Source organism: Solanum dulcamara, chromosome 6, assembly GCF_947179165.1.
Source record: "Solanum dulcamara chromosome 6, daSolDulc1.2, whole genome shotgun sequence".
Taxonomy (NCBI): domain Eukaryota; kingdom Viridiplantae; phylum Streptophyta; class Magnoliopsida; order Solanales; family Solanaceae; genus Solanum; species Solanum dulcamara.
In genome coordinates, this window is record NC_077242.1 from 60,089,202 (window position 1) to 60,114,057 (window position 24,856).

At 35.3% G+C, this 24,856-nt stretch overlaps 1 protein-coding gene across 1 annotated transcript; it reads left to right on the forward strand.

Moving 5' to 3' along the window:
- The first annotated feature begins 14,749 nt into the window (after window positions 1-14,749).
- Window positions 14,750-20,555, forward strand: LOC129891215 (protein APEM9). The gene is made up of 6 exons (XM_055966510.1): window positions 14,750-14,910; window positions 15,029-15,193; window positions 15,994-16,071; window positions 16,558-16,843; window positions 17,246-17,604; window positions 20,060-20,555. Exons 1-6 carry the CDS (start codon window positions 14,852-14,854, stop codon window positions 20,187-20,189), a joined length of 1,077 nt encoding a protein of 358 aa, XP_055822485.1. The 5' UTR covers window positions 14,750-14,851; the 3' UTR covers window positions 20,190-20,555.
- Window positions 20,556-24,856: the final 4,301 nt, after the last annotated feature.

Sequence of the window (24,856 nt, forward strand, 5' to 3'; positions counted from 1 at the left end):
CCCTTCTTCATGATCAACTGGCGGGTCATAACACTAAGTCAAGAATCATATCTTAAATCATAAGTGTTGTGTGGCAGTGCTCAAATATCTCTTTCATAAACATAACTTTACTTATGTGCATATGACTTTAAACATGAGAAAACTTACTTAAAATCATGCAAAACCTGTAACTACTCAAAAGTTGCTTTCATGACTTCATAAATTATCTTGACACATGCTTGGAGATCATAATCATATAATAAAACATATAGTTTATAGTAATTCAGTGAGATGCATGAGAAACTTTTCATAAAAACTCTTACAACTTTGCATAAAAATCATAGCTTGAAGAAGATTGGGTAAAACCCTAGATTTAAACATAATTTATCATATAATCAAAATATTTTAGGCATGAGAGTGAAAGGAATACTCTCATTGAAGCCTTACATACCTGGAAGAAAAATACTAACTTGAAACCTTGAACTAAGGCTTGAAGGTGAAGAGCCCTTCTTCTTCTTCCTTGAGAGAATTTAGAACGTGCGAATTTGATTTTTTTTAAGGGTTGGCATGAATAGGGAGGTTAGTAGGATATAAGATAGAGTTAGGGAAGTTAATTGAGGGTAAAAAGTTAAGAATGCCTTCTAGGAATGTAAAAAAACCATAAACATCAAAGAAAAAAGCCTTTTGATGAATCCCCTCGGCCAAATCGACCAACTGGAACTCTCCTTGACGACCTATTTGGAAGGTCACCAAAATGGAGATTTAGATCACTAAAATACTAAGAGTTTGAAGGTTTCAGACCTATTTGGTGATCTAGATCGTCTATTCGCCGAACCATTTGGCGAGTCGCCAAATTGGTAGGTGAGCTCACCTAATAGGACTGTTCATACATGCTTTAGTAAAACAACCATAAATTTCTACTCTAAACTCCAAATGATGCAAACATGGCGGCATTGGAAAGAAGATTCATAGACCTATTGTTTTATAGGTCATGGGCCACCTAACTTCTTATATGATTAGAGATATGGTCATTTGAAGTTTATCCTAATATGAACTCACCCAAAAACTTAACCGATAAAAATATTTTGAACTTAACTTGGAGTTTGAGGCTCCTTATGACCCCAAAACACATCAAATACAATTCAAATATTTATAAAAGGACATTAACACATATGTACAACTCATAAGTCATCGGATTCAGACCTATATACATATGGAGAATAGTTCAAATCTTTTCTTATAAGTTGTGGGGTGTTACAATAATGCCTTCATCCATGTTATCAACACAATATTCAAGCCTACCACTATAACTACTTTATGGAATTCAAGGTAACCAAATCATCTAACAGTCTTTAGATTTCCTAATAAGAGATAACTATCTTCTCATCTAAACCATCATTCAGCTGCTATAAACACTACTATTGTAACATAGAGAGGGTCACAAAAGAAAACTAGAGTATGACGATCTAGAATAAGAGAGATACTGTTAAATCACAACTTATACTTATCATGACTTTGACACTCATAAATGGGGTTTGAAGAGAAAAATGTAATAGGCACGAGTACATTATGTACTTGAATCATAAAACATACATAGAGATGCATTTTAGGCATAGAACATGTCATAATCATCCATCACCACCATAGATGAATAAAAGTAGGGTTTAGAACAACGAAATCGTAGGCATAAGTTATTCAAGAAACCTGGTGTGAAAATATGAATAATGTATTATGATTTCCTTCACCGAGAATGTATTTATGAGTACATAAGACTGAGCATGCTGAGAAATCATGGGTACATACATCACGAGTCACATATCATGGAGCTAGAATTCATAAACTTGTGGAGTAATATAGGGGCCATTGTTTTGAAGCTATTACTTTTTATTCTAGAATCTGAGCATGGATGTGAATCTGTTTGAGGTGCATGAGTATGAGTCATGGGCACGATGCTAATGCGTAAGAGATGAGTAGAGTGTCTTAATGACTGAGATCTGAGGAATACTCTAGAGTAGAAATGAATTGGTATCTCATCATAACCTTTTTTGAAATGCATCACGATTTGTTTCACTATACTTGATTTGGTTCTTCTCCCTATCATCTCCCCCTTAGATTAAGTACGATATTCCAAGTCTGTGGGCCTATTTCATATTCTCTATACTCAGCGATAATATATCCATGAACTCATAACTTACTCGGACAAACTATATTTGGAAGATACTAGCCTCATTATAGGATATTCTTTTAAGATATACCATTCTTAACTTCTTCTAGCTTCTATAACCATCATCATATAACATACACTCTTACTAGCAAACATAACTATTTCTCATAACACGTAATAATCTAATCCTTCTGGTTATTCTTCAAACATCACACCTCTAAGTTCATATTCCAATAAAGCTTCGGTAAAATACACAACATCGTCTATCTCTAAATCCCCAATTCAATTATTAAGAACACCCAATAAGACATACTATACTTAACTTTCTCCACACCTAGCTACTCAAACATACTATCTAGGAGCATGTAACACTTAATAATCTTAGAATATCATGCAACCACATATTTACCTTGGGTTCATTTCTATCTTCTTAATGCTCAAGGATCTCTTTTATCCAATGACTTAGTCACCATTCATTGCCTCGCCTATGGATCACATCTATATCATACTGTCACCATCAAATTTATTGAAAATTGATAAACTTAAATCCTTACATACGCTATTTCAAGTCTACCAGACCATTCCATAAAACTAGTATCACTAACCCCAAACTATCATTTAATTTGACCTTGGGGATCATTCACATGTCAAACTTGGTGTTTAACACCAAGAATGCATAATAACCCAACTTCATATACTACTCTAGCTTAACAGCTACTAGATAAAATTTGAGGAACACTAGTCCAATTAAACCTCATACGAATGATAGTTGATCTTAATTATACCAACTATCTAATTATAATGTACAAGCATATCCTTTTTTCCCACATCAATACTACTAATCCATCCATACGTCTAAACTAAATTCATAGCTCTATAAGCATCAGTCGTTTCCTTTTCATAATCATAAAGCAAAGTGTCACGACCCAACCCCGTGGACCGCGACTGGGTGTCCGAGCTGGACACCCACCTATACTCCTGGTAACCGCAAGTAAACTTATCTCCTGTTTGAGTCACAATGTCTTAATAGGTAACATAACTTATAAGCCAGCGAGGCTATCGTAGCTTGTAGGGTCGTCCTATTATAAACACACATGCGAGCCGACAAGGCTACTTCAACAAAGGTCTCCCCAAAATATAAGTCATACAGGCACAATTGAACACACATATATATACATACACCACACACATATCTACAGACCTCTAAGAGTATTAGTGATAACATATGGCTGGATAGGGCCCTCGTCGTACCCCTGAATAAACAAAAACATACAGCAGAGGTTTAGTACCCAAAAGCTAGGCTCCGACACAATGGAGCTTTTCCTGAACTTGCTAGGTGGAACCCTAGGCTGGCGGATCCTCAAAGCGTGCGTCTGTACCTGCGGGCATGAACGCAGCCCCCCAAGAAGAGGGGGTCAGTACGATATGTGTACTGAGTATGTAAAGCATAAAATACCACAAGAAAAGTATAGTTGACACGGGGATGCAGAGAACAAGTACAACAACTAATAAATCACATTACCTGCACCTTCTAAAATGAGGTCATGTAACTCAGTATGATATTCCACACCTGGCCCGTTATGGGACTCGGTGTTACAAATTTATCTTTATGTCATCATATGCATAAATATACCATAACTGGCCCTTTAATGAGACTCGGTCTGCAATCATATTGTCTTATCATTGCATTTACATAGCATACTCGGCCCTTGGTGGGGCTCGGTCATACCCGGCCCTTTTTAGGACTCGGTGAATATTTATATCATCTTATATCGTACTCGGCCTCTTTTTGGGACTTCGGTCGTACCCGGACCTCTATGGGACTCGGTAAAGATATGTAAACCATATGCACAAGCAGAGTAGTAATAACCATATGAAAGCTAGATCATTACCTCAGAGATCGTATTATGTTTAACTTATAGCTAAGGTATGTCAAAAGAAGAAAGAGAATGAACTCTACACAGTCTATACTTTTCTTTATGTGGTCATCATAGTCACATTTCGTACTCGGACCATCATGGGGATCGGTGAACAACCATGGCATCATAACCTCATTCCCATGCCAAATACGTCTCAAGAGAAAGGAAGGATAGCTTTACCTACCCATCACTTCCTAACGTAAGGAAGCTTGAGAAGCCTTAGTTCAATTACTATAGGAGTGCTTTCATCAAGAAGTAAATAAGGGCCGTGAATTACACTTGGCATCTATGAGTGGATTTACCCTCAAGCTCATACCATTCATTACTTAACTTGAATACATGCCAAAAGAAGAGAAAGAGTAGGCTCTACATACTTATTCCAAAAATATGCCAAAAGAAAGCTTCACATACCTTGTCTGAATTATTCCTTATCCTGCTTGTCTCGCCGTCCTTTGAACCTATTCAACATGAAAGTAGTATGAATATCAACCCCTTTTACTTTCCACCCTAGGTTACATCTTAGTATTAATGGAATCTATTTCCTTAGTCATTTCCCCGACTAGTTCTGTTATTTGCTAAAGCGTCAATGAAAATTGGGCAGTACCTCCCCTATAATGTGCCCTATCCAAATTTCCAATTAGGTCCCTAAGACCTACAGCCAACCAACAACAATAACCTGCAACTCATATATACATAAAACATGGCAACATTACACAACATAGGCTCCAAACAACTTACTTAACATTATGATATCAAAATAGGGTCTTTAGCCTTTATTTCGTAAAACCTTTAATCGTGCAGAACGGAGGGTCGTGTGGCTGCAACCAGAAGCTCCCACACCTTTTTTAAAATGCCTTTAGGACCTGCAACACACCATCACACACCTGCAACATCCCTCACACGCACAACACCTCATTTCGACTACAATTTAATTATAGTGATTCCAATTTAGTTTATTTCGGATGTCAAGCATATTTATCATACTTTCACATTTCCAGCCACTTACACAACGTATAATACCCTCTATAACAACACCATAAACTACAATTTAAAAGGAAAGGCCTTACCTTATGTTAAACTTGTCAAACTCGCCAAAACTATCAAAATGTGAAATCTGGACAGCCCACTGTCTTATATTGTCGCTTAATTTCGGAGGGGAAATTGAGGGAAACAGGATTTGTGGCCTTAATGAAAGTTATAGAAATGTATATCAAGGTCGCAAACAATTTTGAATTACCCCTACAGCAATTTTGTACGAAATTATATGACCAAAATACTCACAGCTGTCCGTGTAGGATTTCCAAAACACAATCTGGGCAGCACCTCCCCCATACTTCATCACCCTTTTTCGAGCAGAGTAAAGCAAAACTGGGTTTTAGAGGCTAAATGAAAGTTGTATCCCTATGAAATAGCTTTCCAAAACATCTTGAATCACTCAAAAAGAAGCCTTACACAAGGAGTTATACTCCTATTACCAACTTAGTGTTTCTCCAAACCATGGCTGCCTTTGCTTTCTTCTCCACGTTTTTCTCTCTATTTTTGTTCAAGTTTTTGGCTAAAAATGACTTAATAGTCATCCATACATAGATATATATCTTTTTGGAGAGTGACACATGTCATCCCCTAAGGGTGACACGTATCACACCCTTAGGCAGCCACCTCAATTATGCAACCAATCCATGGTTGCCACATGGCAGGTAGGGTCCACCCCATGGTGTGTCACCTGCTGCCACGTGTCACTTTCATAAGCTGCCATGTGTACCTATCACGTGCTGCCATGTGTCAAGTAGGTGCGTCATTCCTTTATTTCTCTTACGTGGGTTCGTAATTTCGTCGCACTTTAAGAGCCTATGTATTCCTTGCTACTTAGTCTCAACACGCACTCGAGTAGCTTAAGTACGTAAGACCTCCAAGTTGGTAGCTTACGCGAGTCAATCGAGTCCTACGACTCACTTCTCGGCCTCCAACTCCTTTCGAATTTTTATAACCCGATTTCCAATCTTCCTTATTATGAAGCATTTCGTTCTCCTTTCCTTGGAGTTATCTGATAGCATTATTAACTATCTGACTCACATAACGACTTTTAAAAAACTTAAGAGCCTTCCCAGAAACTTGAGAAGCTTAAGAAGTATTCTAAGGTACCAAAGTACGGAGTGTAACACAAAGCCTAGATCTATCAATCTCTAACCACTGACTTCTTCTCTAACTTCTACCACACAAACTACATCTACTTACTACCTCTTAGTTACCACCTAAAGACATATCACCTTAATTCTAACATAATGGATATATAACCCCTTTCTCTCTCTATCTCTCTCGCTCTCTCTATATATATATATATATCATTATCCCCACCTTCTGGCTACTACAATTCTAGACTCAAACTTCTACTCTTGGATCATTCTACTACTCATAAACCATAAAATCTCAAATCACACTATTTTTCGAATGCCAATACTACCCAAGAATCTGGGCATATGCTTTCTCCTTTCATGGATGTTCTATGTAATAAAGAATTACAGAGGAAACTGAATGCATATCATATTTTGGCTAAACAACACGATTCACATAAATAAGGACATAAGATTTCAAACTAAAGGGTTAAAGCACATTAGTGGGCTCAGCTCAAGCTCTTTGTGCGATATTTGAAATGCTGATAGTTCTATTTGAGAATATCTTATTAGTACGAATTGAGCTTTACTACTTCTATCACCTCGAAGATGAGGAATAGTTAGAGGAATTAGAACAATGCGCAAATATGCATATATTTATAAAGGATGGCTCTGTTGCATGATCTTAAATATGAAAGAAGGTAAAGTATTTCCTAAACATCCTGCAGCCTCTTCCTTATAAGTGTGGTGCGATTCACACCCATAAAAGGACTCTACTAGATATAGCTTTTCAGACATCCTAGGACACTTGAACCTAGTGCTCTGATACCAAGTTTGTCATGACCCGAGTCTACATCCTAGCCGTGACACAGTACATAGAACCATGAGTGGTCTCAAGCTAAACCTTGTCATAACACATCAAAGCATATCATAAGAAAACTAAGCGGAAGCTGGAATATATACATAAAAGGTCTTATTAAAAGGGTCACATATCCATGAAGACTGAAAACTAATATCTGAAATAAGCCTCTCATATCTGAATCAAAAGAAATAAGTTTGCCAGGACATGCCCCCAACTACCATTACCTAGTAAAAGAACTAACTAAAACTACTCCATGAAATCCCTGAATAAGAAGGACTCACCAATTGCTGCCTGAGAAATGCTGCTACCTCACTAGCCACATGTATGATAATGAGCACCGAAATCTCCATCATAAAAGGATGCAGTGCAAAGAAAGTATGTGTCAGTACGTGGAATGTACTGAGTATGAAATGACCACTAACATACTAGTATAATTTATCATACAGAGAATAGTGGAACAAGGTTTTCAAAAATCATATATTTAGTGAGAGTGCTTGAAGAGAAAATAGTTGGAGTGCATGTCTAAATATCATTCAAAATCTTCTTTGAAAAGCATACACATAGATGAGTCTATTTCATTAATCTTTCACAAACATATACATAAAATAACATACTAAAAATGATCATAATAAGTGAAGATCATATCATAAAAAGTGGTAAAACTGGGGAGTTTCCTATAACTGTCATACACCATGTAAGCTCATGATGTCTAACAGCTAATCTAGTTGGGAGGGTTGTCCTATACTTTGCGAGAGTATATAACTATATCATACCTATATGGATCCACTAGTCTGGGCCTCTCAGGGACTATATAGAGTTGTCCGACAAAGAGGTATACTCAAATATTACGGTGGCACGTAGTTATGGGACTTAGGAATTACTACTAAAGGTCCACAGATGCTAAACAGAAATCTTCATCCCTAAAGTTCACTCGGTGCTAAATAGTCCTCCCAAAATAACATAAATACATATTAATGCTCATAAGAATAAAAATTGTCCATATATTTGAATTACATGTGAGACTAAGCTCAAAAGTCATATCTTAAATCATAAGAAGGACTAAGCTCAAAAATCATATCTTGAATCATAAGTGTTGTGAGGCAGTGCTTAAATATCTCTTTCATAAACATATATTTACTTCTATGCATATGACTTTAAACACGAGATAGCTTACTTGAAATCATGTACAACCTGTAAATGCTCAAAAGTAGTTTTTATAACTTCATAAATAATCTTGACACGTGCTTGGAGAATCATAATCATATAATAAAACATATAGTTCTGTAAGGACCCTCCATGTCATTATTGTCCTTTTCAATTTTTTTAGCGTTTAGAGCTTTTTTGTAGAAACTCCAAGTCATTTATGACTTGCTGGCACTGACAGTTCGATAGCCTGGTCGTTCATTTGGGTTTTATGCCCGATTCTCTATTTTGGAGCTCTTGGAGTTTGAACAGTTGACTTCGGTCAAAAATCCAACAAAATGACCCATCAGCTATGGAATGGACAAATTAGGCTAGTAGCATGTTTAGGTCGAGTCCTGAGCCTTTCGGTGCGACTTTGAGCCATTAAATGTTTTAGTCTTTAAACTTTGGCCTAAGGTTGTCTTTACTCAACATTCTTGAAAAATGTGCTCGAATTGAAATTCCATCAATTTGATTAGCTCTGGGATGTCGATTTTGGTCTAAACAACCTTTTGTGCATGTCCCAAAACTTTCGGTCTCATTCTAAGCCCTTTTGTGGATTTTGGTTTAATATGACGCTTAGGTGGGATCCACTTTTTGTCAAGATGACATCGGATGGGAACTTTAACTACGCCGTTGAGTCCAGAACGTCGAATTTAGTGGGTTAGCATATCTCGTTTGCACGCACGAGGTTTTGAATGAATCTCAAGCACCCTCTCTGAGATTTTGGACTTTTCCAAAAAGCGGTGTTACAACAGTGCTGGTGCAACCAGTATTTGGTCTTTTTCTTCAATTTCAAAACTCCATAACTTGAGTTCTGGAGCTCCATTTTTTGTGATTCGAAGCCCAACATTTTTAGAAAGTTTGTGGCTACACATTAGAGTGATTAAAGACTGCTAAGTACTCTCCATTTGAGGTAATTTTGCAACTTTAGCTTCTGCCTAGGGCCATTTTCGAAATGGAATTGTGGTGAATTTTGGAAAATTAGTTTTTGATCACTTTAGGTCCTTTTTTGAGTGATTCAAAGCTCTAAATTGTGTGGTTTTTCCATGGGAAGACAATTGTGTGATCAAAAAGTGTTGGGAAAGTTCGTTTGAGGAAAAATTCGTAAAATAGTTGCTTCTTTAGCTTAGTTTTAAGCTTTAATGGTGATTTAATTTGTTGAGCTAATTTCTCTCATGTTGAGCATTAATTTGTGCCCCATTTTATGGTACAATCTCAATAATGCATTTAAAATCTTTTTACGAAGTCGATTTTGGGATTCGAATTGTGAGTCCCAAAATCCCTTTTTGACCTAATTTTGGGTCCGTCTTCGAAAATGCAATTTTGGTGTCAAAATATTCGTATTGATGAGGTGATGAACATTTTGATAGCGTGGAGGCAGTTGGAGTTATTTTTGGAGCAAAAGCTACTAGAAAGTGGACTTGGAGTACTCATGTTCGGCTTCGATATAGGCTATAGTCTCCTTTATTTTGATTGAGATTTATAAGGTATTGTTTAGTATAAATTATTTTTAGTTTGGAGTGTATGTGATGGGTTAGGCTCGATTCATAGTTTCATTAGTTTTTTGTTTCGGTTTGAACTGTAGGCTAGGTTGCCTTTATGAGACTTTCAGCCTACTTGGTAAGATTATTGATTATGCCTTAGTTTAGCCTTGATTAGCCTATTTTAGGTGGCCTGTATGAGGTTTATGGTGGCTGGAAAATTTATGCCTTAGAATTGAGTTTGGATTGATCCTTAGTTGATGTAGCCGTTGTTGGCTGGAATTTATGAGACTTTGTGTTCTTCATTAGTGTAGCACCTATTTTGGAGCCCTAGTGTAGTGGTTTTCACCCAGTTAAGCCTATGAATTACTGTTAGATCCCATTTCTAAATTTAGAGCTAGAATCCCCTATGCTTTCTTTTTGTCATTGGAGGGGCTAGCTATGTTTGTAATCTTGAGGTTGTATTCCCAGTTGGATCTGGAGGTATTGATTGACTAGTTGAGTACTTGTTTTGTCATTTCCTCTTCCTTGTTACCTAGTTAAGTTTGAGTTCTATTTTGGGCCTTTTTGTTGAGTTAGAGGAGTAGATTTAAGCGTTAGGCCTTAGTTAGAGGTTGGTTGTATGTGCTAGGCATGTTTTTCATGCTCTAGAGGGTAAGGTGCTTGTGACGTCATTATTGTATGTGATTGTGCGAGTTGTTTGGGTGCTAGTGATGGCATGCACTACATTGGATCATTATTTTCTCATGGTTGTAGTCGACCCCGATGCATGCATTGATTCTTGGCATTGATTTGAGAAAGCTGGGTTGTAACCCAAATTATTTTATATTGATTTTCTGAATGAGAGGTTGTACTACCTTTATTACTATTATTTTCAGTAGACTAGAGGCATCGAGGATGTGTTTATTTTATGATATTAGTTTGAGGCATCGAGGATGTGCTCATTTTATGATTTTAGTTCAGTCGGAGATAGTTCTCGACCCTTTTTATACTGATTTGACTTTCTATTCTTGATCACTATAACGGAGCAGATTTTTGATGATCAGATATATAGATTGATATATATATAAGACTTGGATCAGGACCAGACAGGTATATAGAGGCACTCCCCGAGCCCCTCATGGCGATCCTAAAGAGGCGCATGGGTCCTACTTCCTGGCTGAGACTAAAGTTGGTATATATATCTTGGTATGAAGCACTTGGTATTGATGGTACTATTGATTTTACTGAATGAATTTCATTCATTTATGCATTGCCTATCACTAGCATAATTGTTTATACTTATCGGTAGTATGTGATGTCGTACAGGTTTACCTATTTGTGAGTGAACCTCCTGGGCACATAGAGGCTCGGGAAGTATTGTCTTACTATTTTTGAACTCATAGCAGTATAAAGGTGGTCTCTTGTTTGAAGGTAGTTACTGCTCTTGTTCTTATTTAGCTAACCTTTTGTGCAGGGATTTAGTTGATGCGGTCCTTTGGGCCTTTATGTGATATTTGTGTTTACTTATGTTAATAGGTTGTCTCTTAGTTGTCTCCTTTTTAGTGTGTTGTTGTAATTAGGTTCTGGGTTGGCGCCCCAGGTATGTCCTTTGTTTTCTTGCTTATTTCCTATCTTCTACCTTCCTTATATCAGATGTTTCTTATTGCAGGCTTCTGTATTATTCTTATTAGTTACTTGTGATATATACTTCTTCCTTACATGTTCTTTATACTTGATTTATCTTTGGAGCTCAGTTGGTCGATGCCTACTAAGTTTTACTTGTTAGGACTCATACTACATTTCTGCACCCTGCAGATTATAGTATGGGTTTTCACTACTAATTTGAATATCGTGCGGAGCACCTCTTAGATTTTGGAGACTTGGGATATGTTCTTGGCATTCAGAGTTGCCTATCTCTTTCTATTTTGGGCTTGGACTAGTCTTTATTTTGTATTCAGAGACAGTTTGTATTACTATTACTATTTTTGTATGCGTATAAACTTTGTACTTTCTTATTTGGTTTAGTAGCTCGACTACCGACTGATTCTAGGTCTTGGGGGTTATCTTGTTGTATAGATGTCATTCTTCTTTTCTTCGTATTATTATTATTATTCATCTCTTTTTTCACTTGTGATGGTATGTTGCCTATGGTTCTGGACTATGGGGTTAGTCTTACCTACTATTGGATTGATAGTAGATGCCATCATAACCTGAGAAATCGGGTCGTGAGAAGTTTATAGTAATTCGGCGAGATACATGAGAAATCTATCATAAAAACTCTAAATTTGCATAAAAATCATAGCTTAAAGAAGATTGGGTAAAACCCTAGATTTAAACATAATTCATCATATAATCAAAATACTTTAGGCATGAGAGAAGAGGAAATACTCTCACTAAAGCCTTACATACCTGAGAGAACGAAGCTTGAAAGAAAAACTTGTTTGCAAACCTTGAAACCCTAGCTTTTGCTTTTCTTGCGGTAGTTTCTGAGTTGAGGGAGTTGAGAGCATAGAAATTTAGGAGTGAATAAGAGGTTTTAGTAATGAAAACTGATTTCCTACATGTTTAGGGTCATTTAGATAACTCTCCAATGGTTTTAGGATAAAAATACCCTCAAAAAGATAAAAATAGATGAAATTCGGTTGTCTAACGTCATCTGGGTGACAGACAATCGCTTGGGTGATGAGCTGTCACTCAGGCCATCAAAAATGGCCCAAAATGGGTATTCTGCCTAAGTGTGACGGACAAGTCTGACTGGCCATCACAGGTCTGAAGGGATGTCACATTTCCCATTGGACACTGGCAGCTTGCAGCGTCTTTGATAAAATGGTCATAACTTTTTACTCCAAAGTCGGATTGATGCAAACTTTGTGGAATTAGAAAGCAAACTCAAAAACCTTTAATTTGATAGATATGATCAACCTAATTCTTTATATTTTAGGAGATATAGTCGTTTGAAGTTGACCTTTATATGAACTCATGCGAAAACTTAGTCGATAGAAAAACTTTCCACTTGGCTTGTATTTGACATTTCTTATGACTGTGACTCACATCTAATACACTTTAAATACTTAAGAATGTACCTTAACATACATATAAAACTTAGAAATCCTCAAGTTCAGGCATATACACATACGGAGGATAGTTTGAATCTTCTCTTGGAAGTTGCAGGACATTATAATAATGGATTCTCTTATAGACATGCTCGTGTTCTCAGGAATTGCCAATCATCTCAACAGGAGTTATTAGGATCAATCAGGAACTAGCCACCTACTTCTAGTTACAAGAAGGTCATACCTACATAACACACTTCCACCCTAGGCAACAATAATTAACAACCTTTAATCATCCAAACTTCGTGTCCGAATGCCTAGACATGAAATCTCTCATCAATCTAAGATAAGTTATGCAATGAGAAGCAGGTCTATAACTACTCAATTAAGAAAACTTAGCCTACCTAGATGCCAAGCACCTGCTAAAGAATTCCAGCACAATTTCTGACTTTCGAAAGGCAAAACATTAGAGGTAGGCCTGAAATCTGTGGGTTGTATCCCTCTTTACTCTAAGATCCCTTCTACCCCTTCTTCCCAAGCCTTGAGCAGCTTTTTGAGGGTTTTTAGGGTAACCCCCATCTATTTTACCACTGAAGGGAAGAAGGAGAGTAAAAGAATTCGCTCTTTAAAGTTTCTGCCCCTGGCGACCCCGTTATATATAGCGGTCCAGATTCCACTATAGCAGCTTCCATCGTAGCGGGACTAAGCCCGCTGTGGCAGGACAACCTTAACTCGGGATATGCCTAATTTATGAGTTTCCCACCATGTCATCCCATTGCTTTGACATGAAGTGCCTTTTTACATAATAACGGTTCGAGTCATTTCATATATGCCGGCCTATGTGGGTTGGCACTTTGAAAATAGAAATATTTGCTATGCGAGACAGGGGAGTTGAAGTGTTCATGCAGATTTGCCCCTGCACGCCCCATTGTTATTCCTATTCAATCATTATTGTCAGTCGCTATCACACCTATCAAGTCTATTTTAATTATATCCATTGTCACTATCATCATCACCTTCGTCGTTACTGTTAGTCATTATCACTACTATGATCAATCCCTACTACTAACTACCTCCACCATTACGACTAGTATCGTCATCAATTAACATCAACACGTCGTCAACCACTACCACCAATTACTGATATCAACCAACTCCACCATCACAATCATTAACACCGCTACCAGATATCATTATCGTGTCAGTCACTACAACACCAACCATCTCTACCATCATAACTACCACCACCTCCATTACTAGTTACTAACATAACCATCATCCTCACCACCATCACTAATGAATATAAATATTTTATTTTTTATTAAATAATAATCTTATTTTATTAAATTTATATTTTTAATATTTTATTAATTTTTGTTAGAATTATATATTTATTAATCATATAAATAAATAAAATATACACATTTATATATTGAAAATTAATAGTATCATTCAGTGTTGAGATATATTGATAAATATTTTAATCATTCACATTGAAACTTCTTAATGAAAATAAATTAGTTATCAGTTTAATTTGAGAATTTGCCTTTCGGCTTCAAATTCGAACCAAAATTAATAATTCAAATCGAAAAAAATTATTGATCTATTGATAATGGATTATTGATCTAGCAATTTCGGTTAAATTTTTTTATACCAAATTATTGATTCATAATAGTTTGATATTTTTTTTTACAAGTTAATCCATAAGTCAATAGTAAATTAGCAAATTATATTTATACCATTCCGTATATAAAGTGAGGATTTGATTTTATATTTTTATTTTTTATTGTCTCAAACTCTCGACTATTCTACAAGTTATCAGTGCTTACTTTGAAGTAAGATTCAACCTGTGAACTCATGTAAATAGTTCATTTTGATTTGCTACCTTTGTGATTCTAACAATTAAACCAATAACAATCAATAATAAATAAATCGATATCTTATGATTTAATAACAATTTATCATAAATACAAATCAATAACCAATAACCAATAAAAATAAAAAAATACTAAGGTTTTTGCTGTGACCGGAGGAGAGTGGTTTGTTTTTCTCGCAGTGCGTGTTACAAACGACTCCCAAACTCTACTCATCCCGAATCTAGGCAGAGAAAGAGAGATGGGTATGGAGGGTGCACAATCTTTTCCGACTTGGGAAGAAATTGAACTTTCAGAAAGGTACTCTTTCTTCTTTTTGGGGGTTTATTTATCCACCAAAGACTTTTCTTTTTTTGGGGGTTTGTTCTTGATTCACTAAGCAGCAATTGTTTTTCAATTGTCATATCGAATTTTGCAGTTATCTTGTGTGTTGTATGTTCCAAGAAGCAGCAGCTTTGTCTTCCTCAATTATTGAGCAATTAGTTGACAAAAATGCTAAAACTAATCAAGACAATTGCGAATTGGGTGATATGTTGGAATCAGCTGCAATGATTTTGGTGCAGTCCTCAAAAGAGCTGGGGAGGTATTCCTTTATGCCACTTACATTCATTCATCTATTACCTGCATTTTCTTATTCTATTACAACGACTTTTAAGACTATCGTTGGCCTGAGTTTTAGGGTTAAATGACAATCTTACTTGAGCATTGAGAGTTGACAGTTGCTTCATTATTAGCCATTACAAACAGTACTGGCAGAGGAATTTGTTGGTCTCCATATGGGTTGAATTGATAAGAGTCTCGGTGTATTCAGTAGGAAGGAAAATAAGGGGGTTTCTTACTTGTTTTCTTGCGTTCGGTACGTAAGCAAGAAATATTATACTAAAAGCATTTGTATATAACACTATGGGAGGTGGGGTGGTGGGGTTGCGGGGTGAATATGAGGTGTGTTGGGGTGGGAGCACACAACTAATGTGGAATGTCACTTGTGAACTTGTTTTCTTCCCTTCTTCTACTAGGGAAGTCATTTTTTCCTCATTTTTAAGGAACTTGTTTTCCTCGAGAAATGCTTTCCAAAAGTTTTGACCAACTGAACATGGGAAAACTAGAAAATAAATGTTTTCCTCCTTACAGAACACACTTATTGAATGTTGCTGATACATGGATATTGATTTTCTGTATTCTGATGTTGCTTGTATGAATGAGTACCTCTGAAATGTCTTATATAGAGTGGCTCTTATGCATGTGGATTATTGGTCAGACTCGTGAACTGCTTTCTCATCTTTTACTGTTTCTCGATGTGTTAATCCTGCTGCTTTCTTCATTGAAAAAAATGCTTCGAGTGTCCTTTAATTATTCCACTAATATGTTTTTTATGTTTGACAGGACATCAGAAATACTGAAGCAGCTGAAAGTGCTATTTGGTTCTGTCACTGCTATTCCTGCCCAAGTTTTCCTTACTGGGTACCTCATTTCTTGGGCATGCTATTTCCCTAATAATTGCACATCTTCATTTAGCACAGATAATCAGCCACGTGAATTTGATGTTTTCACCTTTGTGGTCGAGTGAGATGATTTCATTTCCTTTTAGTAAGGTTGGGTGTCGGGTGTTAGAATGCAACTTTAATTACCATTCTCAATTTTATGCTGCAATTCCTTTATCATTCACTTTTTTCATAGTGGTTTCTATAACTTGAATTGTTTTAATGGCATAAAGACACACTCTTTGCTTTGACATGTTTCTTTTGGTATTGAAATCCTGAATCTGAAATCATGTACTCACCAATATCCCATGTATCCAAAGTAAACAGAAAAAAGTTCATGATCTCTCTCTCGAGCTTGAAATGTTCTTATCATTGCAAGGTTGCTCCTCATAACTTCCTTTTCCTTCAACATTTTTAGAAAAGCTCCCTTCTTTGATATGGAAATGACTCTAAACTTCTTCTCCAGGGTGTGTCTCCAGATACCAGATGGCCCTTCTGCTGAAGTTCAAGAACTTCTAGAGGAATTCCTTATGAAGTGGAGATATGTTGATGGAAAGTATTATACTGTTGCAAGTATGGAAGCTGATGTACCTTACATGGAAGAATTTAGCAATCAGATTTCCCTTGGAGTTGATAAGTATCTGGAAATTATTGAGCTCTATGTGATAACCTTTTTGGGGAGGATTCTAGGAAATTTGGATCTTGCTATATCTTGGGTTGAGAAATCCCCTCTACCAGAGGAGAAGAGGCAGGTACACTATAATCTTTCTTGCTTCATTTAATTAAATGATGGTGTCATGTGATTTTTTTTCTTTTGTGCCCTCCACTCGTCCAATTTTTGCTTGTGCAGGGCATCAATTGGAATAATTGTGTTGTTTTCCTTGTAAAAGTATGTTGTTGGAATCTATATTCTTGAGGTTCTTAGCATTATGAGTTGAAGTTCCTTGGTGATTTATGGTCGAATATATAGTCTAATAAGCCCTAATTTTGCCAGATTAAACTTTGTTGAAGGAGAAATATGCTTATAGATATTGTGCAATGCAGGCCGACTGAGACACCTTTCATGTGTTTTGCTATGCGGTTGATGGTTTAGCTATTTTATGACCGAGTAACTTATAGCTTGGGAGTATTTTAATTCTTTCTCTGTATTCCAGGATCTTTTGAGGCAGTTGCACTCCATGAATACTTTAAAGCTTGGCAGCTCTTCGCAGTCCTCTGCATTACCGCTCCAAATAGATAAATGTCCAACTGATTCCACTTCCCTGATTGAAGAAAAATCATGCAATGGGACAGAAAATATTTTGGAACACAAAGACCAGTCTAAGGGAGAGAACACCACAAAACAATCAATTCTGGAGTTTTCTAGACGGAGAACTCCATTTTGGTGGTTTCGTACAATCACTTTGAAGTTCGGAAGCAGTCGCTTGGTCTTATCAAATGGAAGCATCTTTCTTGGTTTTCTGGCAGCACTTGTTTACTATATTCTGCGGAAAAAACAAGCCTCTTTATGGAGGTAATATAGTCTTTCTGCCACTTATCTTCTAGATAAAGAATAATTTTTCTCTTTTTGTCATTTTCTTCCATCTTATAGTTGTGGTAGACACATATTATTGTGTAAAATCTACCAACTTTTCTCATGACCCATGGACAGTGTATAGGATAAACTATAAAGCGAATTAGTGCACAGCTTCTGCATCGAAGGATGTTTTTTCCTTATCAACTTAACTTGCATAGTATTAGCACAGGATTTAGTGGACATATCAAATTCCCTCCATTATCTTGAAACAACTGAAATTGATTCTTGATCTTTCATTTATTGTTTATGCTGGATCAAAGTCAAATTCAACTTGCTGTAGACAGTGGATGGAAATGCACATTATATTCGTTTACTGCGGCTGTGTGGCACTTATGTGAAGCTGCGTATAAAGATACATGCCTATAGGCTGGTTATCTGTATAAACATGTACAGGTTAACATTTATGTATTGGATGTTTGAAACTAGACCTTTTAACAGAAAACATCCCTAAAGTATAACCTAAAGTTCAAGTACATCTTTAATGTATCTCAATTAACAAGAAACATCCTTGATGTATCAGAAAATAAACAACTTTGATCCAAAGTTAACTTTCCATCCAAACACTAACGGGAAAAAAATAAAAAATGCTATGCTCGTGATTCACTTTTGAAAAAGAAAAAATAGAATATGCCCTCTCCTCACCATTTGAGTAACTACTCTATCTTCTTCCTCAAATTTGATAAAAACATTAGAGAAGAATCACATGCTCAACTTTATTAATCATTCATTCTATCCCGATCAACCTTACAGATCTAAAAATTTGCTTCCTGTGAGAAGTCCCCAATATAAAAATGTATTACCATCTGTTAACTCGCTTAGCATTCTTATGTTGACTTGCCTGCAAAAAATAGCAGTACAAAGTGCATAAAAGAAAAACTTATTTCTGTTCATCTGGTTCAACTGAAAAACTCATTTGGAATTATTACTCTAGTAATGCTGCCAAATTATTAATAAAATCTGTCAGCTCTTTTCAAACTTTAATTTCCTGATACTCCTTTGTCTTTTTTTTTTTGTTGCCTAGAGAAATCTTCTACTGTAATAGTCCACTTGACTGAAAGTTTTTATTAATGCTCGATGTTTTTTCAAATATTTGCACATTAATGTTATCTTCTTCCTGGAGTCAAAACTATATAACTAATCTGATAAGCATAAAATATCACAGAGAACATTTAGCAGATGCAATCCCACACAAAAAATACACACATATAAGTGCCTTTTTGAAGCAAAAATATTTTTGGTTTTCAAAAAGCTTGACCAAATAGACTACAAGCTAGCTTCCAGCGATCACACCTTTTTAGACTTTATACTGCTCGAAATCTTATTGACCGTGTGAGAAAATAGAAAGACTTGAGAAGCATGGGCTTCTGCCCTTGCTTATTTTTTCTCAGATTTAGGTATGAAGATAGAACTACACTCAAATGGGGAGGAAACAACTTTCGATTTTCAGTTTCCATAAGTGAATCATGTGCTATGCATGTGTTTTTGAGATTTCCGTTAGTTTTTGGATGAAAAGTTAACTCTGGACTAAATTTCTTCATTTTTTGGTACATCAGGGATGTTTCTTGTTAATTGAGAAACATTAAGGATGTGCATGAACTTAAGGACTTGTTTGGTTGGGAACAGGTTATCCTGGGATTAATTATCCCAAAATTGTTATCCCATCCTCAATGTGGGATAAAAATAACACTACAATTCCGGGATATATTATCCCGCCGATTTTATTCCAACCAAACATAGGATAAACTCATCCTAAAATTAATACCGGGATTAGTTATCCCTTATCTCTCCTACCGAACGAGCCCTTAGTGTATACTTTAAGGATGTTTTCCGTTAAAAACTCTTTGGAACTAACTTGTCAGGAAATGGAATCACGTTTAGAAGTTATAAAACATTGTTTAGCATGTGAGATACGACTATTAATCCATTGGGTTGGCTCTATAATTGTAGCTCTTTGTATTGCACTTTTCATGAGAAACCTTTGTTGTTAAAGGCTTAATCTCTCTTGTACTAGTTACATCAGTTAAGAGTCACCTGGTTTTGTTGCCGTATGCACATAGGTAGCAAGTAAACCTCATTCAAGCATATGATGCAACTACGCCTCTCTTGCAGTGTTACATGTTATAGCTGTGGGTCTATGAGAATCTCATACCATAGTCAGAACTCACCTCTATCCGTCTTTTAAGTTTACTATCAATCAAAAACTTTAATGAAATTATAGAATGCTGTGGAGATGTTGAGTTGGGCATACTGTATTTGTATCGGTTCTTTCTGCCATCTTTTCTGGCATATGTAAGTTTGCAAATGCTAGGTTACTATGTGCTTGAATTCTTTGTCAATTAAGTGATATCTGGGCATATTGTTTCAACGACATTTTCCCCATCTTGTATTACAGCGTTCTTAAGAGACAAGCTTCATCTACGAAGAAAGCTTTCATTGACTTCTGGCAACTTGCATTCTCGTATCAAGTGAACCCTCTTGCTGCTGTTCAACCACTCCCGCCTGCGACACGTGGAAGCCGGTGATGCACAATTTTGTTCCTCATAGTTGCTCAAAACCAGAGCTGTTACTTGTAGATAAATAAAAGATTACTGAAGATATTGCTACTATCATCTTAAGTTGGAGAGGAACATCCAGAAATATAGTAATAAAGTTTGCTTCAAGATCACATTCTTTGCCAATAGAGTACTGCATCATACCATAACTTTGTCTTGCCTTTTCTCTGTGGCATTGATTTATTCTCTTAGCAAAGATGGGGTCTCAGATTTCTCAATTTTATGCAGTAGTAGTGTGGTACCATTCATTTTATGTCGAGCTTTTAACTATTGAACTCCGATCCTTACTTTTTTTTCCGTTTATAGAATGAAAATTTAAGAAAGATTTTGAGTGTGTATATAGTGCCTTTTGTATTGCTTAGGTCTGTTTAACCCTCCCAAGATGTGGAGATGACATAATAAAGGGTTGAGCTGTGATGAAATTGATTTTGATAATTGACAAAGACTGTCGGAAGAACCAGGTCCCTTGACACATCGCTCGTGGTATCATACTAAGATACGGTTGGTCAGAGTCGGCAAGCATTGCAGGTAAGTAGTGAAAAATGAGTAGGAGATGTCTATCAAGTTTGAAATTAAAAAAGGTGACAACTTTGATTAACCAAGGTCAAAACTTTTACTAATTAAGAATTAAGTTAAGTGGGGTAAAATGTATTTTAAAAAAATATTTAAACTTTAATAAAATACAAAATAATCCACCCTCTTAACCTTCCCCCAAGGAAACGGTTTCAATTTCAAATTTACTTTTTTCTTTTTCCTCCTAGGATTCAAATTCAGAGAAAAAAACTTCTCAACTTTGATTAGCTTCATCTTCTTCTGCTTTATTTTATTTTCTTCTCTGTGTTCGCCATTGTTGTCGTCGTCCTTATTATCGTCATTTCGTCGTTGGTTACTGCTCTCATTGTTAGGGTTTCAACACTTTTTAAGGTAAAGTTTTTTTTCTTTTTCTCATAGTTAGGGTTTCAATTTTTCTTGTGAAAGGTAAAAGAAGATGGAGAAATATATGAATTTCATAAATTTTGTTGTTGTTGCAAGCCCTAATAAATATGTTCTTGGGTTGTTCTTGTTGTAGTGTATTCTTAAGTATGTTGTTGTTCTTTGATTGTTATTATACTCTTTATGAGAAAACATGTTGTTCTTGAAGTTGTACTCTTTGTGAGAAAAAAAAATATGTTCTTGTAGTTGATGGTGAATTGGTGTTATGATTGTTCCTCAAATTTTGTTGTGAATAAATGAAGAAGTTACTAAAGTACTTACAACAAATGTCGAAGTACCTACAACAACTGAACTTTCTGAAACAATCAAGTGAAGCAGTTGCTGAAATTTCTACAGCAGCTCCTTTGTAGAAACTTCAGCGGTTGCTTCAATCAACTGTAGTAAGAACATATTTTCTTGGGTTGTTCATGTAGTAATGTGTTCTTAAATATGTTGTTTTTGTACTTTTTGTAAGGAAAAAGGTATGTTCTTGTGGTTGGTGTTGGTGTCTGGTTGTTATTCTGATATTGATCTTGAAAAATATGCATTTGCTGCAACAATTTCAGAGCTTGCTATGAATTACTTGCTATGAATAGATGAAGCAGTTGCTAAAGTTGATATAGCAAGTTTGATTAATTTGTTGCAGCAATTGTTGAAGCATGTACAAGAATTGCTTAAGTCTATGGTGCAATTGCTAGAGTTTTATAGCAATTTCAGCATTTGTTGCAACAATTACTTCATCTTGTCTCCAGCGATTAATCTATTCCAGAGCAGTCTGGTGATTAGCCTATCCCGCACAACTTTAGCAATTGCTTCACTTTCCTCTTTATTTAGAATAAGTGATTAAATTAATAAATTATTTCTATTTTATTTTAGTTGTGTAGATTAAATGGATCGAAGTAAAAAAATTCTTCAAATTATGTTCCTACTAAAAGTTAAAAAAGAAAGTAAATTAGCACACAAAGAGAGAATGAAAAACAACAAAATAAGGACATCGATTAAACATAATTGGCAAATCTTGTTGAGCATGCCGTTGTTGAGAGTGAGACACTGTCAAGTCCTAAACAACTTAATGGGAGTTAGGAGCAGTCTATAAAAGAAGAAGAAGAAGAATTTGAAAGAAGAAATAATTCTTTCAAAGATGTAGATGATTCTGGTTCTACTGACAATTAAAAAAATAGTAAAGATAATGGTAAGACTACACAAAATGAGGATAAACAAGACGAGATTAGATCAAAAGTTGTCATAATACACCTGTAGCAGAGTCCCTACCGATCAGTCCTTCTGTTGCTAGTCCTTTTGTTGTCAATCCTTCAATTAAATTTGTCAAGCTTATCGGGTATTCATCTTACGGCTTTGAGATATTTATGGAAATATAATGAGTAATGTTGTGGTAAGATGGGGAATGGAAAAGTCGTTTAATAAATTTAGAATAATATTAAAAAACAAAATTTGAAAAAATTATTTAGATCTATGATTATTGAAAAACATCTAGACCTAGATGAAAGTGTGAATGTTTGATTTCAAATGAAATTGGTACATCAACTTCTTCGATACATAATTAAAAGTAAGAGAATAAATGAGTGTTGGATAAATTATTGCGGTATGTCTGTTTATTTTAACATGAATGAGTTCATCATTGTAACTAATTTGAACTGTCATTTACCTAATCATTATGTCGCCCAATCAACTAAGGTAGACAGGAGATATCAACAAATTGTTGATGCAATGAAAAAGAAGCATTGCAAAGGAAAACTGCTACTTGAGCTTTGGAAGTCTTAAGATGATTTGAAGAAGTGTAAAGAAGTCATTATGTTCAATATTTTTTGTGCATAGTATTTTTTGTGGTAAATATTCGGGGACAATTGCTCCTGATGATTGATTTAGCTCTCACCTGATCGAGAAGCATTTTGTGCCTATTCATGGGATCGAAAAAATTATCCTCTCACATTAAGGTATCTAAGAATAGTTGTGAGTCCAACTGTTAAGACCAACAACCTTCATGATTTTTCGTGGGCTTTTATGGTAAATTTTATATATTATTTTGTATTATTAATATATTATATTTTATTTATTATTTTTCTGATTATTTATGACATGTGGCTTGGATATTTGAAGCCATTTTTTATATTTAGAAATAATTTAAGGAGTTTGATGTCATCTCCAAAGATTCTTAGATGACTGGTGAAGATGAATAACAATAAAATTGAGATTCATGAGCTATTTGATTCTCTTGAGAACTTGATAAGCCTCATTTTATTGTTGTTGTTGTTATTTTTCGAAGTTGCTGCAATTATTTAAAATCTGCTAAAATATGTGCAGTAATTGCTTAACAATTTTTGAAGCAAACTGTTAAAACTTATATAAAGGTGCAGTTGTTTGCAGCAATTATTGCATATACTTCAGTAGTTACTGCAACTATACAAAAACTGTTGAAACATATGTAACAACTGTTGCAAACTAACTTCTGAAATATATTAACAATTGCAGATGTTTGCAATGGTTGTTGCATACGTTTTGGCAAATGTTAAATAATTGCAACAACTTCTATAAACAACAACAGTAATAAAATGAAGCGGGGCATTACAACATTTTACCTGTTTTCAAGAAAAAATGCTTCACTCCATCTTTGAAATCCAACATGTTCCAAATGTGCGACGGCCCCCTGAACCATATCCCTTATTTGATTAAAGTGATCTTTGAATTCATCTACACTATATGCTTTTGCCGCTTTATAAAAATGATAGACGACTTTTCCATTGTGAATGTTATTTAGGATGTTTTCTCCGAGGTGCCTTATGCAACAATCATAATGACCCAAGAAACACAATTTCAACGATTTTTTTAATACTTGGATATCTGTCAGAAATTACGCACAATTCTGGGGTATCATCCACAAAGCTGCTCATTTGTTCAAAAAAGTATCGATAGAAGGCATCACACTCAGTGTCCGCTACACAAAATGTCACCGGAAAAATATGATTCTCTCCATCTTGTGCTACGGCAGACAATAACACTCCTCGTATTTACTATTCAAGAATGTCTCATTGTAATACCCATAATTATTATAAGGGTAGATACGTCTTTTAGTTTTAAAAATAAGGAGACAACTTTTAATTGGTGATTTTGTTTTAAAAAAAGAAGGAAAAATTACTTGATTGAGTGCTTTTTAAAAATTAATTACTGATTTTAACGATATTTTTTATTTATTATCATTTATAGCAATATATAGCAATATTATGATAAATCTACACTTGTATTAAAAGTGAATTATGCATATAATATAAATGTATTATAAGTGTTTTAAAATATATATTATGTTTGTGTAGTAAGAAACTAACATAATGTATTATAAGTCTATTAAAATATGTGATAAATGTATTATCCATTTATAAAACTTGTATTATATATGTTTTATAAATAGTTTTCTGCAATATGTATTATAAGTGTTTAGTAAAATTATTTTTTTATTGCTATAAATGGTAAATATTTTCTTAATATTGTATATTTATGTAAGTTAAAAAGAGAGCAGGACCACTTCCTTTTCAGGAAGGGTTCCTTGCTGGCCCTTTTTACCCTTTCTTCCCTTCGTTTTTTTAAAAACCAAAAGAAAATTGAAGTTGTTGCCTCTGTTCCTTTCTGCCGAAGAATGAAGAAGAGAAGAA